This window comes from Psittacula echo (genome assembly GCF_963264785.1).
Source record: "Psittacula echo genome assembly, chromosome: 15".
Classification (NCBI taxonomy): domain Eukaryota; kingdom Metazoa; phylum Chordata; class Aves; order Psittaciformes; family Psittacidae; genus Psittacula; species Psittacula echo.
The window spans coordinates 5,191,785-5,206,256 of record NC_137751.1 but is presented as its reverse complement, the minus strand read 5'-3'; the positions used below and the strand labels follow the sequence as shown (position 1 = coordinate 5,206,256).

Here is a 14,472-nt window from a genome sequence, read left to right as displayed (position 1 = left end):
TCTCAAGCTCGCAGTTAGAAACAGCAGGTTAAAAAAGGCTGCAAATCCAAAGCTAAAGACTTCAAGATTAAGAAGTAAGGGATGGCTGCCTATACCCTGACACCTACTGCAGCTCAGTTCTTCACAGGGGTTTTTTTATCCCTGCCACAACTAAAATCCGTAAGTGAGAACTTACAGAACTTTCTGATACCACCTCAGAAACCAGCTCCAGTTATTGATGGAAACCCACAGGGAAGATGGAGGAATGTTCTCTTTAAAACTGCACCACCCCAAACGGCACAAACACGGATTTACAGGGTGTCCCTGCAGCTGCACTGATCCCATCAGCCAGGACCACCCCAGAAAGCTTCAGGCACCATTAGATGAGCACAACTCACACAAGCAACTCAGATGCTCAGGCTTTATACTTGCTAAATACTCGTTACCACAGTAAAAAGCAAGATGGAAACACATGAAGCCCACTGCCAGAAACCTGCATGATAACCACAATGAACTGGCACTAGCATCCTGGCACCCTCAGCTCACCTGCAAGGCAGGTGAATTAACGCTAACCCCAGGGCTTAGGGACTAGTGACTGAGCTCCATCAGCACCCAGGACTGGTTCCACAGGCTCTCACCTACACATCTAAGGGATTTTCCTCACTTTCATCAGCTTGTTGATTTTTGACAGCACAGAAAACAAGAAAATTAAAAGCTTTTCCTATTTAGATAACTCAGATTATAATAGAATTCTTGGAATAGTTTTCTAACCTGAGACTGTGCATCCTCTCCATAAATAAAATCCCTTTTGTTAATGCTGATGAGTAGAACAGGAAAAAACTACCTACTCAGGGCATAGTAAAGAGAAAAATAGTTTATAGCTGACAAATATGGAGCAGTTTAAGAAAAGAAGAATTAAAGTGCACCACTTGATGAACTTGTGTCTTCCTGCCTTCCCCATACACAGCGTGTTTGGTGCCATTTATCCAGCAACAAAAAGCACAGAGCACAACTAAGGCTGGTTTTGCTACAAACAACGTGGAGTCTGTTTAAATTCATGGGGAGGCTGGCTCTCTATTTGAGGGGAAAAAAGGAGATTTTAAAGTTAAGGGCAGCATGCCAAAAAGTGGTGAGCTCACAGGTTAATTAGGCTGAGCTAATCACATAAGAGCACTGTCAGAACAAGACTGGGTGATGGTAAGGAGCGGTGCCTTCAAAACGGGCTCCTGTTAAGAGCCAGCACAGGTTGGAAGAGCTGCTCCTGCCCCAGCTCTGTTCCCAGGAATGAAGGCGAAAGGGAGGGGAAAAATAAAAGCAGGAACAGTCTTATTTAACTGGTTTTATGTTGGCAAAATGATTTGTGCCACAGTATTTCCATAAGAAGTGGGGCCATTATTCTCCTGTAGGAACACATTTGGTTTGAAAAGTATCACTGGACAGAACGTGGAAATCAAAGCGGATGAATTATTCACAACCTCCGATCAGAAGTGATCATTATTTCTGATGTTCCAAACTGTGATTAGGATTCAGTGCTCAGATGTCGTTTGCTCCCTGAATAGCACAGCAGCAATGCAGCCTCGCACGACATCCATACATTACACACAAGTTTTATATATATAATTTCATACACATCTTCTCCCACTAGAGCTTTGGCTTAATGTAACCATTAACAGATAGTAAAAGCACGATATTAACTAACGTTTGTTTTCATGGTGCTCGTAAATGCCGTTAGTTTGACACACAGTGTCAACACTAATCATGGCCTAAAATTAACACCAAAATTGACTTCAACATTAATTGCGCTATCGATGGGAACAGTAATACACACACTGATGCAGTTACAAATCGACTGCGAGTGGCAGCCGGAGCTGTTGACAACAGGCACCAAGGGGAATGGGGAAGAAACCGATCCCAGCTCCTCCTCAAGGCACAAGAGGCTCAGAACGGAGGCAGCCAAGGCAACCAGGGGCTGGTGTCCAGGCACAGGGTGCTTTACAGTCTCTGCCTGGCAGGATCTGTAATTGCTGGAGAAGCACAGCTGACAAAAGCTGATGTAAATGAGAGCAGTTTAGTATTTGACAGCATCTACGCTCGGGCCGTGCCAGTTGTGCTGGTTTACCCAGCTTCCCTCACAACAAGGGTGATGCCTGAGCTGAGGTACTTGATCATGCTTCATTTTTACTTATTTACATCCCAATTTGGAGACCTGAATGTGGGTCGTGAAATCTCTAAGTAGGACAACTGAGCCCCGAGAACCCTGGCAAGGATTCTGACTTGTTCCCATTCTGTGGTACTACATCATACAGAAATTTTATATGTAAAAATAGATAGAAAGCATGAATACATTTGTATGTCAGTATTTATTACATACAAAAGTTATAATAAGAAAGGAAATGCAACAGTTGAAGGGGTCTGGTATGTGAGCACTGGAAATGCTGAAGCTGAGCACTAATGAAAGCCTGTTTTTCCCCTGCTGTACTTGCGTGTCCTGACGTGTTAAATCAAGGAACATCAGTCGGTTTTACTACCCCTTTACAACCTCTGTCTATTCTGGAGGCAAACCAGTGGCCAACTGCCCCAGGATGCTGAACCCTCTGCTGCACAGCCATGGATAAAGTGTGTTTAGAAAGGGATCAAAGACATCCCCAGATGTAGCAAGTTTTGGTCTTTCACCATTCAAATCTGATGCCCAGAACCTCAGATCCGCACTCACACTGTGATCAAAAGCGGTGAAGTTTATCTTCAGCATGACCCAACTCCCCAAAACAGGGTGTGATGCACATGTCCTGCTAGAGGCATTCAGCCTCAATGCCTTGACAAGGGTGGAATGCCAAAACCCAGGATTCCTTCAGCTCCTCTTGGCTCTGAAAGAGATGTCATTTAGCCATCAAAGCCGCGGTCACAGGCGGCAGAGCCAAGCACGCATTGGCATGGCCCTTCCTAACAGCACGCAGCCAAGCGGATGAGAGATGGGAAGAAATGATTCCAGGAGGAAACGTGACAAAGGTTTGCTCAGTGAAAGCAACGTGTGGCACCACAGACTGAAGATGTGACTTTGTGCTGTCCTGGTTCTTTGCACTAGACTGGAGGGTGCTTGGATGGCAAGCCAGGGTGGAAACGAGCACTAAGCTGGCTGATGGTCAGGGGAAGTGGATGGACATGCAGAGCACCAAAAGGAAAGCTGCAAATAACCTGTTCAAGGAGTTTTTACTGCACACACATCTGTGTGTGTGCAAGGAATGAAGCTTGTGCAGTGTCTCCTGGGGACAGCAAAAGGCCTAACACTGAACCCAAACCAGATTCTCTATCTAATGCAAGCTCCTGCTCCAAGCCCGCAAAGTCAATTGTGAACACTGCAGCTTTAGCACCAACAAAAGCATTTTTGATGAAGCTTTCCAAACTAAATAGTAAATAATTTCTCCCTAGGCAGAGTGTGAGGCTTGAAAACGTCAGCTAAAATAGCCTGCATCCAGGGAAGTTACAGACAGGTAAAGATGCATCCGAGAGTGACATTAGAGGGGTTTTGATACCCTGTGCCTGTCATTAACCACAGGAACATGGGGTGACAAAGCAGAACATGCAGTTCAGCTATTAAGCTTTGCTTGTATAATATTCATTAAGCTGCACTTTCAGCCCCAGGCCATGCAGGGACTTTTCCTCTGCCCACCACCGTCCTGAGTTTCACCTGGCCAAACCTTCCTGCAGCCTGCCAGCAACCAGCTCTGATCATGGATTATTGCTGATCCTCATGCTGCTGAGAAGGGAAAACTGTGACATCTAGTGCCAATAGGGAAAATGACACATTTTCCATGGACACTGCGTGAGCCTGGGCTGAAGGGTAACACGGGGTGTTGCTCAAGGCACTCCCTGCCCTCACTTTCTCCTTGTCCTTGAAGATGAGTTGGGTTTTATCAGCCAGTCTTAGTGCCAGACGATCACGGTAAATTGTAGTCAAAATACATGAAGTGCTAGAGGAAAACATCAGAACGCCCAGCTCAAGAATGACAAGTCTTACATAGGCTGAGGGAATTACCTTTTCACACTAAGGCTTCAGTTAATATGCTGATCTTCAGAACAAAGCCACCTTCAATGGGCATTTGAAGAGGGTGTCACTATATTACAGGTCCTGCCATCCGCAGAGCCACTGCAATCAACGGCTGAAGTCTTTAAACCAAGTGTTTTATGTGAGTTGCCAGCAGTTCTGCACTCCTGGCTCTGCTCACTGCTCTGTGTTCACACCGTTTGTAACACAGAAATCTTCCCCTTTGAGCACAGCCACATAACTACAGAGGGAAATCAGGAGCTTCTCTTAAAGTCTTCTTCTTAAACGGCATTTCAGGTTAAAATATGTAAGATTACAAATAATTACAAGTGGGCTTTTGCCACCTATATAAACTCTGTACTTTCCAATGGCCTATGTTAAGAGTCAGGCCGAGCACGCACCTCTGGTCCTCAGTACTTGATATGCTCAATTGTACACTAAATTCTACCCCATTTGTCCCCAGGTCTATTCAGTCTTGACTCAGGAGCGTTTAGAAGGGAGCTATCGACTGCTGCTTGGTTCTGCTGATAAAATACTGTCATCTTCAGCTCCCTTCTATAGCTGACGGCTCTGAGATTAGTTACAAACTGTCCTCCACTTTTTAGCGTGGCACATTCAGCCTTGTCAAAGGTGTGGGCTTACTGAAATCCTGTGGTAGCAGGCAGAGCTCATCACAAGAGTTTGACACATGAGCAGAGGTGTCAAAGCAGCCAGACCAGTAATAGAAGGGACACACAAAAGAAAAGCCAACCCAACACCCAAAAAACCCCCCAAACTTCTAAAAAGAGAGCAATTAGAGAGCAGGACACAGTTCACAAGCTTAACATGAAGGCTCCAGAACAGAAACCATCCAGTAGAAAGCTCCAGGCAACATCCAGGACTCTGTCTGCAGGCCAAAGAAACAGCAGATGCGCTTCAGGCAGAGCTCTGGCTGCACTGAGAACAAGAGGTTGGAAGAAGGCCCAGCATTAGCGATGTGTTCCAGGCAGCAGGGCCAGCAGCACTGCATGCTCCCCATGCACTGTGGTAAGAGGCAGGAGCCTTGCTCGGAAAGAGCAAACACTGTGTAGGAATAAAGAGCAAGTTGTATTTTCATGGTCCATTAAGTCCTTGGCTTCTTTTGTTGAGACTCCCAGCAAAGAGATAATCACTGCCAAATGAGGTGGTGGGCTACGGTGAAGTGGTCTCGAGCTAAGCGGGGAAACACCTCTTGTGTTCTGAAAGTTGTTGAGAATTCCCATTTCACAGGTTTTCCTGCAAACACAGACAGGTTATAGAGTGCTACCTGTGAACTCCAAGAGGACAGGAGAAACTTGGCTCCCAGCTCCTGCTCTGCCTGTGCTGGAGCAAGGATTGGAATTGCGGTTGCTGCCTCCCGCTAAGCGCATTGACCACAAATCTCCTGGATTTTCTGCTGGTTTCTCAATTTCCCTGCCAGCTAAAACAATTAGAGCACTCAGCCCAGCTGAATGCTTTGAGAGGAAGAGTGTCTCGACCCCTTCCCACAGAGAACATAACTGTTCATAGGGTGTAGCATAGCTCCAGCAGGAAAGACAAGCCTACCTCGGAACAGCTGGTACCATGGTGGTGAGGCATTAACTTCCAATGGGAATAGCTGTGTTTGAGTCTGATCTAAACCAAGTACAACAGTGAAATGCACTAAAGAGCAGCTAGATTTACCATAGCCAGATTTCAGCAGACATTTCCTCTTTAGTAACTCAGCTCATTGGGGCTGAACTGGAAACAGCTCATACCCCTGGATCTCAGGCACAGACCCCGCTGGCACTGACCATTAACTAACCAAAGCTGGGGGAATGCTGTATAACATAATACGCAGCACTTACTTAGCAAATCCAAATTCAAAGACTCATATTAGTGATTATCTCCCCTGTAACATGATCTTCAGTGTATATGGGCTTCTGGCATTCCAAAGTCAAGTATATCTATTTGAGGACAAAACTCTTCCGTGAGAAATGCAGGCAAGTTTAGAGAGCCAAGGAAATGTGCCACGTTTTGAGAATGGTCCCTATCATATGGAAGAAGTACAGAACCAATTCCTATTTTGAGCAAGCTGCTCTAGTAGAAGGTGTCCCTGCCCATGGGAAATGGATGAGCTTTAAGGTCCCTTCCAACTCAAACCAGTCTGCGATGACGATGATTTTCTCCTGCTCCTTGTGGCCTGATTCCTCTTCTTGCACAATGCCACCAGCTATTTCCACCTTGATGGATTACCCCAGGGATCTTTGCTACCTGGCAGATAAGATGCTGTATTTCTCTGCCCAGATGCCATGCAGACTGATTCTCAAACAAAAGCAGAATGGATCCACTTACAGCCTTAACAAAGAAAAGGCTTATACTCTGAATTTATCTAGCATCCTGTCTCTTCCTTCTCCATCCTGCAAAGAGAACCTGGAGTGTGCCTTTGTGAAAATGTGTTTCCTCAGCTGAAAGGAATTAAACCGTAAAAGCCTAAAGTCAGCTCATCCAGATAAAGCAAGTGCAGCACAGAGGAACGAATCTGTTCAGCAGCTCGTCGCCTCCTGAATGTCACCTGTCCTTCAGCCTGCTGCTGGAACCTCTTCCTCTCAGCTGTGAATGAGCACTATTGTGTGTGGTGGTGACTGGTGACACAATTCAACACCAAAGCCTCAAACCTCATTCCAGCTGCACACGGTCCTACAGCGACTTGTCCAGCTCCAGTCAGGCTGGGCTGACATCCATGAGCCTCCCTTCGGAGGCACGGGGCACTTCCTGGGGCTCAACACCGAGCCCTGGGCTGGGATTTCACCTCCATTCTAGAAGTCATTATAAAGCATGTCACAGTCCATACCTCCACAAGAACGGATCTTCAGCAGCCAGACTGAAAAAACGTAGGGGAACATCATGCTTCCCCCTTGTCCATCTTACTTTCCAGTGACTCAGCCCCTTGGCATAACAGCCACAGAGGCAGGGCTGGAACCTGTGCTTTAGGTAACACCACTGCACGCACCACAACAGCCATGTCATTTCTTTACAGATGGAGCATAACTAAGTCTACCAAGGGTTAAAAAAGCATCCTAATTTTTTTTTGGTTGTCTTTGGGTACAGAATCTCTTATAATAAGACTATTTGTATTCATACTGGCAGAGTAAACACTACATGTTCATGCCCAGGCAGCTCTGTGCTTGTAATTTCAGCAAGAACAGAGCTACGTCCCTGAGGGACTTTGCTATTTCCCCAGCCACCATCCACTCAAAGGCTGAATGAAAACAGAGAAAGAGAGAAAGATGATGGCATAAGCCTCCACAGCCTCAGCTTTCACTGAGAATGCAGGGAATAGCTCATTTCAGGTTTAATTATACTAGTTAAAGCAGTTCTCCTATAGGCCTGCGACAGACAAGGACGCAGAGCTTCCCTAGTCACCATTTACTGATTAGGTTCAATCTGCAAACATCATATTCAAACCCTTCCCCTGACAAGATACATGCAGTAAATAGTGATGAAAACCCCTATTTCTTCCCATCACTATACTTGACGTTTTTGAACAGAGCTTTTGCACATCTGAAGTTCATGTATCTAGGAAAAGGATGGTGCTAGTTCAGTGATGCCAAGTAGAAATAAATGATACCACCACTTAGAAGTGTTCAGATTTAAATGACAGCAGGAACATTCACTCACTGAAGCCCATCTAGCCTTGGCAAAAGAAATAAACACATCTTCTACCAGCTTTACTCTCTGGTCATTTCAATGCTGCAATCTTTGGTTTGCTGGTGGAATGACACATCAGCAAACCCCACCACAACAGCTCAGTCCCTTCGTGCTCCAGCTGAAGGAGCAGCTCTATTACCCCAGCAGCACTAACAGGTTCTTAGTCTCAAGCAAATCATTCACTAGAGGGGGATGTTGCATACACCTTGCCAGTGCCTGCTACACAAACACTGCAGGGTGAATTAGTTCAATGGAAAGCATAAAATTGTTTTTACTTTTTGTTTTTTAAGCAAATGGAAACACTTCTATTTAGCCTTGTAAAACAGATTTTGCTCCAATACAAACCCCAGGTACCTAGAATCGCTGAATGAGCACTTTTTAATTATGAAGGAAAACCAGCATAGGCACGGGTTTGAAATGGAATCATCATTTACTGTGGAGGTTAAAACACCCATTGTATGAAAGGTATTAATTTTTAATGAAACAAAAACCTCATTTTCAAGGGAGAGATTTCATCTGTGAAAGAGTGAATGAATAGATCTTGTGCCTGGTTGGTAAATTTTCATTACCATTGTCAAACCTCGTCCAAACCACAATGTACTGCAGGACATGGGAAGAAAAGGAGCATTAAAGAAAGTGCAACTTACCTCATTTCCTCCTGGCAGCCTGTTCATGTGCACGAGCTGGCCCTGGTCATCCAACACCAACTCAGTGTACGTGAGGATGTCGGAAGGCAGCGGCGGCGTTGGCAGGAATGCGTGTTCATTCATAGAACCCCAGAGTTTAATCAAAGACTGGGCAATGGAAAGAGAAATTCTTGTTAAGACCATCTGCAAATATTTTTATGTAATCCACTGAGACTTAATATTCGAGATAGAACACTGTAAAACATCCCTCCTCCTGTCTGACTGACAGCAGTCCGTGGGTATCGCTTGCTCTGGTTTACATCCCAGCTTCTACTGTTTGATTTATTAATGGAACTACAGCAGCAGTGTATCCACAGTCCTAATTTCTTCCAAAGTACACTGAATCCATAGCTGTATAAACCCTATCAGCCACTTCAGGCCACTTGTTTCCCTGACAAGCAAGGATGGCAACTGATAGCAGTGCTCTGCACGTACACAAGTTTAGAGCTACCCACCAGGCCCCAATAGCACTTACCTGCCGAAACATCTCAGGAATGTCATAGACATATGATGTCCCTAAAGACTGTGCCTGGAACCTTTTGGACTGCAGCAGATCTTTGGTCACATAGGGGGTATTGATTAGCATCCCATGAAGTGGTCCTTGTTTATCCCCATATGCCTGGAACATAATCTGCAGCACAAAACAAGACCAATTACTGTTTCATGCGCTGGTCCTATACACCTATTTCATGCACATTTCACCAAAAATCATCAGGATATTCCAGACTGATCGGGTTTGCTTCTGTGCTCTACAAATATGTTAATACTCCCACAGGCTGTAACACTGTGTTTCATCATGCATTACTACCCTTTGGAGACAGTGTGGACCATTACTGCACGGATCCGAATATCACTGACTTATTGCCCTATCAGAGCAGAGAGCAACATGAACAGAGCCGCATCCCCACAGAACAAAGTGTGTGACTTAGATGACTTCACATTCCCCAGCATTTCCCCTGACACCGTATCTATGCCGATGGATTGTGATAGCTGGGAGCAGAGAGGAGAACTCTGTTATTTATGCAGTCAAAGAGCATGGTACCCACATCTCCACTGACTGATCAAGGCAGCTAGGTCAAGACTCGCATATGTCATTTGGCTTGAAGTTTTGATATTGTAAGTTGAAAAGATTTTCCCAGAGTAGCAACATGAATTATCAACTGCCATGCTTCATGGCACCATATATTCCACCCAGCCAGGACTCAGAAGCAATCTATTGCAACCAAGGAACAGGAGGAGCTGCTTAAGTGGGACAACACTGTTCAAATGCTGCTTAACGGAAACACGCCTGAGAGAAGTGACATGATTATGGCTTGGTTTAAACAGAATGGGGATCAGTTCTCATGTTACACGAAGCACATCTTTTTCTAATTGAAGATGAATTAATTGAAGAATTCACTAAGTAAATATTCACTAAGATAAAATTCACTAAGTAAAGCCTATTTTAAGTTTTAGATTAAAAATAGCAGTTCATGCTCTCTCCAGTCTTCACAGACTTTCCTTTGTGAAGCAGCTTCTTCAGTGGGAGAAGTATTCATTCAGGGTAACAAGTGCTTGCGACAGGGCCTGTGTTAAGAGCTTTTACTACACTTGGAGCCAAGATCTTCTTGGATCTCTGGAAAGCTTCAGAATGGTTCTGTGGGAAGTGACTGGGAAATGTGTACTGAGCATCACCACTCAGTTCCACAGAAACTGAACAAGAGATGGGGTCATTCACTCTTTCATGATGAATCTGTTCTTCCAGTCTTCAGAAGTCAAAGCACCCAGTTCAGCAGCAATGATTGAGCTCTTTTAGAAGAGTGTTCTAAGTTCAAAATAACTCTCTGAATACACAGGAAAACACCACACAGACCCAAACCCATCCTATAAACCTCCATCACGAGGGTGAAGATTTATCAAGGTTACTTAAAAACCAAGCACCTAAAGCTCTGTAAGTCAAACCACCCTATCAACTACTCAAAGTTTAATCATAGTAATTCCTATGGTAATTGTTCCATAGTAATTCCTATGGTAAATTTTTTTAATAGAGCCCGGTTTAATATAATGGAAAAAGAATCAAATACTGGGAAGGTTGCTAAAAGCTGCACACTCACAAGTGCATTCCCCAGCTTGAAAAACATAAAGCTCATCAGAGACAGAGTTTAAGAGCAAAGGTGACCTTCACAAATGGCTAACAAGAATCAAGCGTTAAGCTCAGCTACTGGAGATTATGAAAATGCTCTTTTCTTTCCCCATCCCCACTCCAAGGCAGACATGAAGTAAAGCACACAGCCCCTATCTGCCCTGGGATCTCTGGATGGACTGTATGGCCAGGCAGCCTGCTGGAAACACTTAAACGGAGAAGAGGAGGAGAAAAGGTGACTCAGCACTTTGTGCTCAGCATTAATGGTGCCCAAGTGATTTATTCTGCTGCTGCTTCTGCATGGCAGAGAGATGATTACAGAGGGAGAAGTAAACAGTGCTGTATTTAAATATTTTTCATGCATCCTATGCTCCATGGATTTTAGCATACGTACGGATTGCAGTTAACCACACTCTGCCTGCGCCATGAAAAGCAGGAATACCGGAATAGCCACAACCATTACAAAAGAGCCCATTATGCTTCATAAAAATGATATAAAAGCACCTTCAATAATTTTATATCATCCTACCCAGGTCATTCCCTGTATCTTTAGAATTTAAAAGACAAGTTCACAGATTTTCTCCATCTACTCAGGGAAACATATAATTAGTAATATTTTTAATTACCACCTACAGAACGAGCACCAACAGCAATTGCTTTTCTATTGCTTCTCTGAGCACTCTGCCAGAGGAAAACAGATGTACAAATGACCAAAGGTGCATAAAACACAATCAGAAGGCATGCACTTCCCATAACTGATTGCATTCTGCACACCTACGCACCTATTGCAAGATTAGCTTTACATTCCTTTGGCAAGTTGAATGGCAATTTTATATCACCTGAAAACACCACAACCCACAGAAGAGCTTCATAGAATCACAGAATAGTTTAGGTTGGGGCCTTCAAAGATCTTCTAGCTCATTCAAAGGTCCTTTAGCTTCATCAAGTAGAATGTATCCCCCCTAGATGATTTGCTCATCAAACCACAGCCATAGGGAACCATACCTGTGCTGTTCTGGAGTCTGTCACCTCTTTGTACAGGCTGATGTCCAAATAGTAGCCTGACTCGTTGGTCAGGAAGAGCCGAATGGGAATCGCCTTCCCAGTTGGAGTCAAACGGATGTTGATCTTCAGCTCAGCTTGGAGCACGCGGAGCTTCCACAGGCGACTCCCGTAGCGCATCACCATGCTCCGCACCGACTCCTCGATCTTAAAACACAGGAGAAGAATTCCCTTCACCCTTCTGGACACATCCACCCCTCAGCCACCCCTCCATCCCCCTGCTGTGAGGGCCTGCTCAAATGGTTATGGGGGAACATCACACAAGAGGAAAGATGGAAGCACCGAAGAGCAGCACGTGTCCAGTGCTGCCATGGCCCCTTGGTGTCCTTCATTCTCATCCCAACAAGCCTTGAGATAGGCAGGAACTAAACTCAACTCAGCAAGGTAGAGGGACAGCACTGGAATCACTCCCCTTTTTCCTCATGGCACATCACAGCCCAGCATGGCACAGTGTGCCCACTGCTTCCCCTTGCTCTGCCTCTCCTCCAGGCACAGTTCACAGCTAAGAACAAAATGCAGGCAAAGGAAACCCCTGACAAACAGTTGTGTAGCACCACAATAATCATGTTTCACCACACACGCAGTACGGTGCTCTAAATCACCAAAGCAATTACTACTTGGAGCTTGGCCTTCTGGTGTTCTATTAAACTTGGTAATATAGTGCTGTTGGCAAATGGTGCATATTAAAAGAAGGCAATTTATAGGCTGGTTTTAACATTCTTTCAAAAACTAAAGTCTCTTTTCCACAGCAGCTTAGGGAAAAGTCATGGTACACATAGGAGGGCAGCTGAAATTCCAGGGGCTGAACATCCAGGCTTTTCCTGAACTTCCCAAAACTAAAGATTTTGGATGTGCCAAGAGAGGATTTATTCCAAAGTGATTTAAGCCACCAATTTTTAATCACGATTTAAAAGTCATCCAGCAAGAGACACTTATTTTGATAACCAAGTCATCTTTTTAAGCTTCCAGTTATTCTCATAAGGAAAGGTCAGCTCTCATCTTTGGGCAGCCATGAACAGAATGTTGATTTCCCACTAAATGCAGCCTTTACAATTTACTTGGGACATTCTTTGCAGTGCTTCTGCTAACCAGAAACATGCTTTATGCCTTGACACTTGCATTTATGCATCTGTAAGGTTTAAGGTTCATTTAGTTATGATGTTGATCTCTGTGGTTTGGTATTAGGGAATGAAAATGAGGCACTTTTTGTAACTGAATTGACAAATTCTTTTTAAGTTCATGATTTACCTCATGTTTTACTTAGAATCTGGACTTTGGTAACAAATAGAAGAGCATTTAAAGCTATTTCCTTATTAAACTTGTTTCTATCAAACACACAATGAAAAAATAAGTTTCGCTTCAAATACAAAACATACTTTTAATAAGCTATTCCTTGGTTCCCACAGAGGAAGTGAGCTGCATTGCCTGAAGGACAGTGTTACTCCACAAAACATATGAGCTCTGCTAGTTCTGGACTCTTACATTTAATATTTATTCATAGATTAGAAGAAAACCCAACGCTTTCTTCCCTCCTCACTGCCAAACGGGCTCTGCTAAGTTATATGATTCTACTTTCTTCACTGAAAAGCAAAACTCCAGGATCTGTGGAATAACTAAACTGACCTTCACATTACCACTTAACACTGGTCCCAGTTTCCTGTGCCTTCTGTTGTAAAGTGGTGAGTAGAAGCCACTTGTCGCTTCCCAGTGGGTATGAAACTGTACTCAATCAATAGGTGCATTTAAATAGCAATAAAAGGCAACAAGAAACCATTTCATTTGGGTGAGTCACACCCATGAAGACAGCAGTTTGGAGCCGGGGGAGATCTTACCTTGGATGGGTCCATGATGACAGTAGGCACAAAATTCAGGAAGATGTGATTGCAGTCCGTGCGCACGTTGGTGTTATTAAATGCCACCTCCAACTCATCCATGGCTTCCAACAGCAACCGCTCCCCCTCATTTTGCAGATACTCAAAGGAGGCTTCCTGCCAAATATTGTGAACAGATAATTTACTTTCTACTCCAAAACTCACAGCCCAAGAATAGTGTTTGAAAATCTGCAGAAGGAGTTGACTGCAAAAATAGGTTACATGAGTTTCAGCAGGATGTGCAACCCTGAAGCAGATCCATCACCATCACAGAGCCAGAACTCCCACTGCCCAATCTGTGCACCCAGCTGCCTTCTGCCCTCAGCATAAATCCAAACCTAGACAGGACAGGAGAAACACAGGGGAACTAAAGCTGCCTTGAAATGCAAGGACTTCAGACAAGCCACTTGGGCCACCAAAAGACCTCCCTGAAGCAGAGGAACAAAAGGTCCCTGAAGACATGCTTCTGCAGAGCCAGCAAACAGAGGGCACACATACACAGCACTCTACACAGGTAAAATGTTTGCATGCGGGTTGCTAAAATGGCTCAAAAGACCTTGCATGGTCAAAACTCACCTTGGTAACCAGATCCGAATGCCTTATAATAGCCCGCACGAAGAACCTGTAGTCTGTCACCTCTGTTCCCACTTCAACTTTAGCTGCTCCCAGGTAGAGATGCATTTTGTGATTGGCACAGGGAATGGCAGTGAGGTCAAAGTTCCGCATTCGGTTCAACTCCAGCTGAAAAGCCAGAGCTGGCTCCAGGTGCCGGTAAATCCGGTCCTCCTCAAACTGGAGGCATCAAACAGATAGAAAAGAGTGTCAGAAAGGAGGGTGGGTTAAAGAAGCTGAAACACCAAGAGCTGTGTTGACATTGAAACACTGAGCCTAGAAGACAAATTGTAAGACAGCAAGTCCTCCAGCTCAACTATTAAGAACACACAACTTACCTTATCCCGGGCACGGAAGGTGAAGAACTTTGGAAACTCCCTCTGAAAACAGAAACAACAGTGTCAGCCCTCC

The 14,472-nt window shown here is 44.5% G+C and overlaps 1 protein-coding gene across 3 annotated transcripts in view; it reads right to left on the bottom strand.

Moving 5' to 3' along the window:
• The window catches only part of ACACA (acetyl-CoA carboxylase alpha), a gene marked incomplete at its 5' end in the record, with an annotated part of 100,579 nt that overhangs the window by 42,962 nt on the left and 43,145 nt on the right, over positions 1-14,472 (bottom strand). For all 3 annotated transcript variants that reach the window (XM_080630174.1, XM_080630175.1, XM_080630173.1), the window contains 6 exons: positions 8,356-8,502; positions 8,870-9,025; positions 11,522-11,725; positions 13,411-13,566; positions 14,026-14,241; positions 14,400-14,441. In XM_080630174.1, coding sequence (XP_080486300.1) covers positions 8,356-8,502; positions 8,870-9,025; positions 11,522-11,725; positions 13,411-13,566; positions 14,026-14,241; positions 14,400-14,441 — 921 coding nt within the window. The remainder of the gene's footprint in view (positions 1-8,355; positions 8,503-8,869; positions 9,026-11,521; positions 11,726-13,410; positions 13,567-14,025; positions 14,242-14,399; positions 14,442-14,472) is intronic.